Source organism: Mustela nivalis (assembly GCF_964662115.1).
Source record: "Mustela nivalis genome assembly, chromosome: 17".
NCBI classification, from domain to species: domain Eukaryota; kingdom Metazoa; phylum Chordata; class Mammalia; order Carnivora; family Mustelidae; genus Mustela; species Mustela nivalis.
Window position 1 is genome coordinate 37,812,142 of NC_139036.1, and position 8,080 is coordinate 37,820,221.

Genomic DNA, 8,080 nt, shown 5'->3' on the forward strand with positions numbered 1-8,080 from the left:
TATTTTCCCATTAATTTCAGATGAGGAAAGACTCAGAGGCTAAGAGAATTGTTGGAAGTCCCAGCTGGGGAAGCAGCAGAGCTGGGTCTGGAACCCAGGTTTCTCCCCCCAGCTACAGCTACAGTATGGTGCCTTGGCATCACAGGCTGATTCCGTGGAATAATCCACTGGGCGAGAGAACAAATGTGGGGGCCCTATCCCCACTGAGATGGGGTATTGAGGATAGACCCTGTTTTCTATTTCTTACCCATCCCCCTGAAAGACGTTTGGCCTACCCCCAAAGCCTTGGTGAGTCAGGCCCGGAGTGATGGGTGTGGTGCTGCCCGGAGTTTCCTTCCTTTGCCTGAGGCTGTGCCAAAGAAGTGGGCTGTCAGAAGGGGAGAAGGAGCCTCTACCCAGATAGCAGCCCAGAGTCCACTGACTAAGTGGGTCTTGGAGGTTGTAGTGGAACGTCCTGGGGTCTTGCCCTAGCTCTTGGGGCCCTCAGGTGGAGGCCCAACCCTTGGATGAGGGAGAGGTTCCAAAAGGAGGTCACGAACGGGAAAATCTGGAGGGCAGCATGAGGGTTTGTTCTACTGTTGGTGAGGTGTAACCGGAGGGAATCCGCTTCGGTAAAGCATCCATGTCCACCTCTAGGATGTGAGGAAGTGGGATCAGAGTTGAGAACGTGTAATGACTAATAATGTCTTAAACTTGCATAGCACGCTTTACAGTTTTGGTGGTTTTTTTTTAGATTTTATTTATTTATTTGACAGAGAGAGATCACAAGTAGGCAGAGAGGCAGGCAGAGAGAGAGAGAGGAGGAAGCAGGCTCCCTGCTTCTGAGCAGAGAGCCCGATGTGGGACTCGATCCCAGGACCCTGAGATCATGACCTGAGCCGAAGGCAGCGGCTTAACCCACTGAGCCACCCAGGCGCCCCACGCTTTACAGTTTTTGAACACTTTCACAAACCTCAGCTCATTTAATCCTCAGAACAGTCGAGAGGCGACAAGGGAGGGTGCTACTAATTGTCTATCCCAAGTTTCCGGGCTGGGAAAACTGTCTGCGACAGGCAAAGTGAACCCTTTGAAGCCTAGTGAGGGCCCTGAGAAGGAGGACCGCCCTCAAACAAACACCGCCCTTGAATGCTCTTCTTGCAGAAGGTGAGGCGCCGACGCGGGGCAGCTGCTAGGGGGCGCTGAGGTTCCACTAGACTCCCTGGCGTTAGGACCCAGCGGAAGCCTTACTGCCGACAAGCGAGGAGACTCGGATTAGCCGGGCCGGCCTCCTTCCAGCTCACCTGTCTGTCTTCGCACAGCGCAACCAATTGGTGACCTCCACATCCACATACGTTGTCACTCCTCGCCCGCATAGCTCCTAGGCCATCCCGCCTCGCTCCGAGTCGCAGTTGTCCTCGGAGTTGCCTGATCGGAAGAGCCCAAGGGCTCGGCACTAATGTCGGGACAGTGGCTCTTTCGGCCATCAGGAACGAAGGCAAGGTCCCAGGGAGGGTGTCCTTTCCTTGGGAACGTTTTTTGGGTCTCGAAGCTTTTCCTTCTCGGAGGCTCTGAGCTGGCAGCTCTGGCGGTGGCTGCCGGGGCCTACTGAGCGGCGGTCGCATGCAGCTCCTATGAGGCCCCTGTCGCCGGTCGGCGATGTCCGGCTGGAGCTGTCGCCGCCGCCGCCGCCGCTGCCGCTGCCGGCTGTGAGCGGGTCTCCGGTCGGGTCGTCCGGGCGTCTCATGGCCGCCAGCAGCTCCCTGCTGCCCGACCGGCTGCGCCTGCCGCTCTGCTTCCTTGGCGTCTTTGTCTGCTATTTCTACTATGGGATCCTGCAGGAAAAGATGTGAGCAGATCCCCGGGGCGGGAGCGCAGACTTGCCTACCCCACCCCCCGCCCCCGTGGCCCGGTTTGCGGGCCTCTGGCCCCTGACCCGGGTGTTCCCTCTTGCCCGCCCTCCTAGCCCCCCCCGACGACTTTGCAGCTGCGGCTGAGCCTGCTCGGATTTTGGTCTCCGGATTCTCGGGACCTGGTTATTTTTCTTCTTTGTTTTTCTCCCTATTGGTTCTAAGGGCTTGGGTTTTACAGGCTGAGAAGTCTACCTCCCACACAGGTTTCCTTGCTTACTAGCTCCTCTTTGCTACTTCCAGATGTTTGCAGACAGCTGGTTCTTTTGCCCTCGGCCTTGCTTGTGTTGCCCACATCCCCTCATCTGCTGCTTGGGGTACCTCGTTTTACTGTCCAATTTTCCACGTTTCCTCTAACTCCATCCTTTACGGATATTCTTTCCCTAGGCTACCGGATCAGCAGGCTGGGATGTCTGGCTTCTAGATCCAATAAAATCAGCCCCTTTTGTGAATGAGGCCAGTGAACCTTACATCCAGAGAAGCAAGATCATTTTAAAGCTTTCAGTAACTCTAGACATACTAGATGACACTGAGTGAAATACACTAATTCTTTTTTTTTTCCCCCTCATAATTTCATTCTTAGAACAAGAGGAAAGTATGGGGAGGGAGCCAAGCAGGAGACGTTCACTTTTGCCTTAACTTTGGTCTTCATTCAATGTGTGATCAATGCTGTGTTTGCCAAGATCTGTGAGTACCTCTCTAGTAATCTAGTGATCCCTATCTACCTTTAAGGTTTAACTTCCAACACTCTCACCTTCTTCAGTGCTTTCAAAGTCTCTCTGTTCAGTCTTCAGAACTAATGGCTTTGGAATGGGGTGAAATCCTATTTCCTTAAATTAGACCCAACTTCTGAGTCAGAAATGTGCAGAGAATGGGTATTCTGTGTGCTGGATCCCCGTTGAGAACAGTTAATTTTTTTTTCTTTCTTTCTCTTTGATTTTCCTTTATGTGTCTGCTTCAAACATGGTTTGAGCTGCTCTTTGTTCCCTAGGGGCTTCAGCAGAGCTAACTCGTCCCTTGAACTGAATGAGCTCCCATTCCTGCTCTGCATGTGGTCTTGTGTTAGGTATAGGTGAGATTGGAGAGTTGAATAACCTTCAGAGATTTCCCAGTCTAAGAAGACAGAAATAATTTGTGCTTCTCGTCTTATTTGATACATTTCCTTTCACTTGGCTTCAGCTTTGGCTCAGTGGCCCATTCCGGGCCCACCAGGTTTCTCTTACACGTTTTTTGTCTCTTCCCAGTGATCCAGTTTTTTGACACTGCCAGGGTGGATCGCACTCGGAGCTGGCTCTATGCCGCCTGTTCTGTCTCCTATCTGGGTGCCATGGTCTCCAGCAACTCGGCACTGCAGTTTGTCAACTATCCGACTCAGGTGAAACCTCAGGGTGTGATGAGGGTTGGCTCAGAAGTTGTTTGAAAAGAACTAAGAATTCTTCGCTCAGGTCTGTGACTTAAATGAAAGAGATTGTGTTGGGAGAGTTTCAGAGGCCAAAGAACCACAGATCTGAGGTCTAGTGGTGGTGGGTTGGCCATGATAGGCTGTGGTTTCTGGTGCAGACCCCATGTGACTTTTCTTAACAGAGTGCCTAGCACAGTGCCTGGCATATCCCAGAGGCTCACGTACTATTTGCTGAATTTCATTTCAGGTCCTTGGTAAATCCTGCAAGCCAATCCCAGGTAAGCAGAAGCAGATGGTCACCCTCTATCTACCATCATCATTCTTCCTCTAGTAGGCTCTCTGTTCGTCTGCTAGAGTTGTGTGTCCCTTCCGATTGTCATCCCATCACAGCTATCTCCAAAGCCAGCCCTCCATCCCTTCCCCCTGCCATCCTGTCCTCTGTATCACTTCTGGTGGTATTGGGTATACATGGGCTGGAAGCTAGAGGCTGACCAAGTCTGCTTCACATGCCAGTCATTTTGGTGTCCTGTGTGCTTACATTGTCATTAGAGTTAGGTCCCATTTTGATCATCAGTTTCTTTCTTTCAACCTCTCACTCATCCACTGTCCCCACCCTTTCCCTTGTTTCTTCTTGGACCGTTCACCTTTGTTCTCTGCCTTTTCCCTGCCTTCTGCCCTTTGTTCTCCCCATTGCTCAACCCTGTCTATCCAGGTGCCAGTCTTGCACCTTCCTCATAGCTTCTGTAGGCCTTCCTTCTCAGACATTCTTTTCTCACAGGCTTCTCCTAAGAGGACAGTGTTGGGCTCATCAGTGCCTGTGGGTATCTGAATTTTCCACTGTTTCTTCCCTGTAGTCATGCTCCTTGGAGTTACCCTCTTGAAGAAGAAGTACCCAATGGCCAAGTACCTGTGTGTGTTGCTAATTGTGGCTGGAGTGGCCCTTTTCATGTACAAACCCAAGAAAGTAGTTGGGATGGAAGAACACACAGTTGGCTACGGAGAGCTGCTTCTGGTATGTGATCCTGGTGGGAAAGGCAGCCTTTTCCAGTAATCACAACCAAGAAGCATCCCACCTGGGCATCCAGAAGGCTGGTTATGTGTCAAGAGAGAGATTGCGATGCTCCTTGCCCCCCATTTCGGGTCTTTGTCTCTTGCTGCATGGCCCCCGGCTCTGCTAAGGCCACAGCGGGAAGACTGAAATCTTGAACAACATCTCAGCTCTCCTGAGGGGTAACTCTGAGGCCTGCATTTAAGTGCTGGTGTGAGGCCAGAGAGACCTGAGAGCAAATAGGGAAGGAATGGCATGTTTCTCACTGTTGCTTTCTGAGAAACCTGGAAGCCAGAGTTTAAAAATAACACTGGAGTGGCTCTTGCTTGCTGTGTATTGGGCATTGTTCCCAGTGGTTTACCTATTAGTTCATTTTTTTATTTTAAAAGATTTTATTTATTTATTTGGCAGAGAGAGACACAGTGGGAGAGGGAGCACAAGCAGGGGTAAGTGGGAGGGGGAGAAGCAGGCTTCCTGCAGAACAAGGAGCCCTATGCAGGGCTCGATCCCAGGACCCCAGGATCATGACCTGAGCCGAAGGCAGACGCTTAACGACTGAGCCACCCAAGGCACCCCTAGTTGGTTAATTTTTACAACAGTAACCTTATAGTATATGTAGTTATTAGTTCCATTTTCCGTATGAAGACACAGAAGTTAAGTCACTTGCCATGGTCACACAGCTGTGAAGTGGCAGAAGTAGTGGCTCGCTTTGCCCACGCTTCTAATCCCTGGCAGTAGACGCAGAGAATCTAGTCCAGAGCACTCCTCCAGGCCAGGAGGCTACCAGGCCGGTACCAGGTGTCTGTTCTCTACTCTCCCGGGAAAAATACGTGGCTCAGCACATGTTCCAAGCTTCGTGGCACTGCCTCCCATCCCACTCTGATATATTTACTCTGTGGCTCAGATAGTTGTAGTGCCTGGGTGGGGCAGTGGGCAGCCAGCACGGTCTCTCCTGACTGAATGGTAGCAGTTTGTTCTGAGGACTCTGTCTTAAGACAGTAGCTTTGTGAGGAGTCTCAGAATAGTGAGAGTCCTGTGTCCTGGGTTGGGGAGGGGCCCCGGTGGCCTTCTCACTGCAGGGTGCACCCTCTCTTTTCCAGTTATTATCTCTGACCCTGGATGGACTGACGGGCGTTTCCCAGGACCACATGCGAGCTCATTACCAAACAGGCTCCAACCACATGATGCTGAATATCAACCTTTGGTCGACATTGCTGCTGGGAGCCGGTAAGGAGCAGCTCTGCTGTTCTTTCCACACATCACCAGAGGGCAGACTGTCACCCTCCAGCGGATCCCTAGCTCAGACACCGGTAGCAAACTTTGCCCAGGCTAAAGGACTGTCTTGGCCCTAAGATACCCTTCTGTCCAAGCCCCTGGAAAAACCTTCCTGGAGAAACATTCCCGGCAGGCTCTGCTTCCTACTCCTGACTGGCACTGTCATAGGCAGACCTGTGACATTTTCCCTGGGAGGACATGTGGTAGCAGGTCACAGGGGTGCCTCGGGAACTCGCCTTCCGCGAGAGTTGAGATACCGGTACTTGGCGTATACGGACTGTACTTTGAATACGATTGCATGTGCTTTTAAATCAGTGCTTCCTAACCTCTTTTCAAATCTGGGCACGTGTAGGAAGTATTTTTTGTACAGCACAGTGGGGTTAATGGAGGAGGCTGCTGATGGCTGGAAGTGGCCAGCACTTGGGGCTGCCTTGAGCTGGGGATGCGTGGGTCAGTGTCTTCCCAATGCCTGAGGATCTCTGCTTCCAGTGATTTTGGCAGAAGTAGCTAATCGACTCACAAGCGTTTCTGGGAAGAGTCTTCGGTTAGTTTCTCTCGTCGGGAAACTAGGAGCAGGATACCTAGTGTGAACTCAGTCCCTGCATTTGTCCATACCTCATTCTGTGGGGTCCTTTCCCAGGCTGTACAGACACGGGTGTCAACACAGGCTTCATGCTCCGTTCATCCTTTACCATTTCTCCCCAGGAATCCTGTTCACTGGGGAGCTCTGGGAGTTCTTGAGCTTTGCCGAAAGATACCCTACCATCATCTATAACATCCTGCTCTTTGGCCTGACCAGTGCTCTAGGTCAGGTGAGTACCTCAAGACCAGGTAGCCTGGGTTCCCTGAGAAAGACCAACCCGGGAAGATGGCGGCAAGACTAGCCCTGATGTACTGCCACAGATTTTGACCTTGGGGCAGAGCCCCAAGAGCCGGCCTGACCCCATTTTCTCGGTCTTTCTAGAGCTTCATCTTCATGACAGTTGTGTATTTTGGCCCTCTGACCTGCTCCATCATCACCACAACTCGAAAGTTCTTCACCATCTTGGCCTCTGTGATCCTCTTTGCCAACCCTATCAGCCCCCTGCAGTGGGTGGGCACCATACTCGTGTTCTTGGGTAAGTTCCCTGCGGAGCTCACATCTCTGGGCACATGGAACGGCAGTCACAGAGCTTGCTTTTTCCTTTTTTGTTTTAATTAAGTTTTTTTTGCGGGGGGTGGGGAGCGAGAGGGAGCAGGGAGGAGCAGAGGGAGAGAGAATCCCAAGGAGCCTCCTCGCTCAGTATGGAGCCCAACTTGGGGTTCAATCTCAGGTCCCTGAGATCATGACCTGAATCAAAATCAAGAGTTGGGTGCTTAACCCACTGAGCCACCCAGGTGCCCTGCGACAGAACTTTAGATATTTTTTTTCCTGAATTATGTATTTATGAAATTGATTTCTTTCATTTTATTTTATTTATTATTATTATTATTTTAAAATGTTTTATTTATTTATTTGATAGAGATCACAAGTAGGCAGAGAGAGAGAGGAGGAAGCAGGCTCCCTGCCGAGCAGAGAGCCCATTCGGGGCTTGATCCCAGGACTCTGGAATCATGACCTGAGTTGAAGGCAGAGGCTTTAACCCACTGAGCCACCCAGGCATCCCTGATTTAGTTATTTTAGAGAAGATGTTTTTTAAAAAGGAGAGGAAGCAAAAAAAAAAAAAAAAAAAAAGGCAAGCATTGCTCCTAATCCACCCTTCCTTTTTTTTTTTTTTCCATAATCCACCCTTCCTAATGAGCATTTCATTTTAGTGATCTTCCTCCAGCAACTTGGGTTTCCTCAGACACTGAGCAGATAAAATTGTTGTACTTATTCCCTACCAATCTGTGTTGCTATGGATGAGATGAAAGAACTAGCTAAGAAGTACTGACATTTTTTCTTTAAGTTTTATTGTATTTTATTATATATATAACTATATATACATACACACACACACACACACACATATATATATATAAATACATATGTAATTATATTTTGGGGATTTTTTTCATTTGATGCCTTACTTTTTCTCTGAGGGAGTTCTATAAAACCAGTGTTTGGAGTTAGTTTTATTTAAGGCCCTAATTTTGGAGAACCAAGCTGACATTCCCCTCCCCCAGTGCTACTGTCAAAATCATTGGTAGGTTTCATTTCTCGTCATAAAGCTAAGCCCATCTTCTCCCTTTTCATAGGTCTTGGTCTTGATGCCAAGTTTGGGAAAGGAGCCAAGAAGACATCCCACTAGGAAGAGAGAGACTACCTCCACTTCGAGAGTATTTAAGTTATTATCTCAAATACGGACATCTCTTGGGCAAATGGACACAATAAGGATAAAGGACTGGGTTCCAGTCTGCTTTTGGTTTTTGTGGGGTTTTTTGTTTTGTTTTGTTTTTTAAGAAAAGGAAGCAAAATCACATATTCTGTAAAAAGCACTTGGATTTTAA

At 49.6% G+C, this 8,080-nt stretch overlaps 1 protein-coding gene across 2 annotated transcripts; it reads left to right on the top strand.

Moving 5' to 3' along the window:
- Positions 1 to 1,272: 1,272 nt before the first annotated feature.
- SLC35B1 (solute carrier family 35 member B1) lies at positions 1,273 to 8,080 on the top strand. Of its 2 annotated transcripts, none has more exons than XM_082704719.1 (9): positions 1,273 to 1,474; positions 2,470 to 2,573; positions 3,131 to 3,261; positions 3,536 to 3,566; positions 4,143 to 4,300; positions 5,437 to 5,563; positions 6,317 to 6,423; positions 6,576 to 6,729; positions 7,829 to 8,080. In XM_082704719.1, exons 3-9 carry the CDS (start codon positions 3,214 to 3,216, stop codon positions 7,879 to 7,881), a joined length of 678 nt encoding a protein of 225 aa, XP_082560845.1. In that variant the 5' UTR covers positions 1,273 to 1,474; positions 2,470 to 2,573; positions 3,131 to 3,213; the 3' UTR covers positions 7,882 to 8,080. The 2 variants fall into 2 exon arrangements, with proteins under 2 accessions (XP_082560845.1, XP_082560844.1); XM_082704718.1 differs by having other exon boundaries at positions 1,340 to 1,825.

What these genes read in the sequence shown, in the direction of transcription:
- SLC35B1 (XM_082704718.1), top strand. Translation starts at nt 1,611, where the DNA reads ATGAGGCCCCTGTCGCCGGTCGGCGATGTCCGGCTGGAGCTGTCGCCG. An exon ending in GCTACGGAGAGCTGCTTCTG is followed by an intron (nt 4,301 to 5,436) that starts GTATGTGATCCT and finishes TCTCTTTTCCAG; the next exon opens with TTATTATCTCTGACCCTGGA. An exon ending in TGACCAGTGCTCTAGGTCAG is followed by an intron (nt 6,424 to 6,575) that starts GTGAGTACCTCA and finishes CGGTCTTTCTAG; the next exon opens with AGCTTCATCTTCATGACAGT.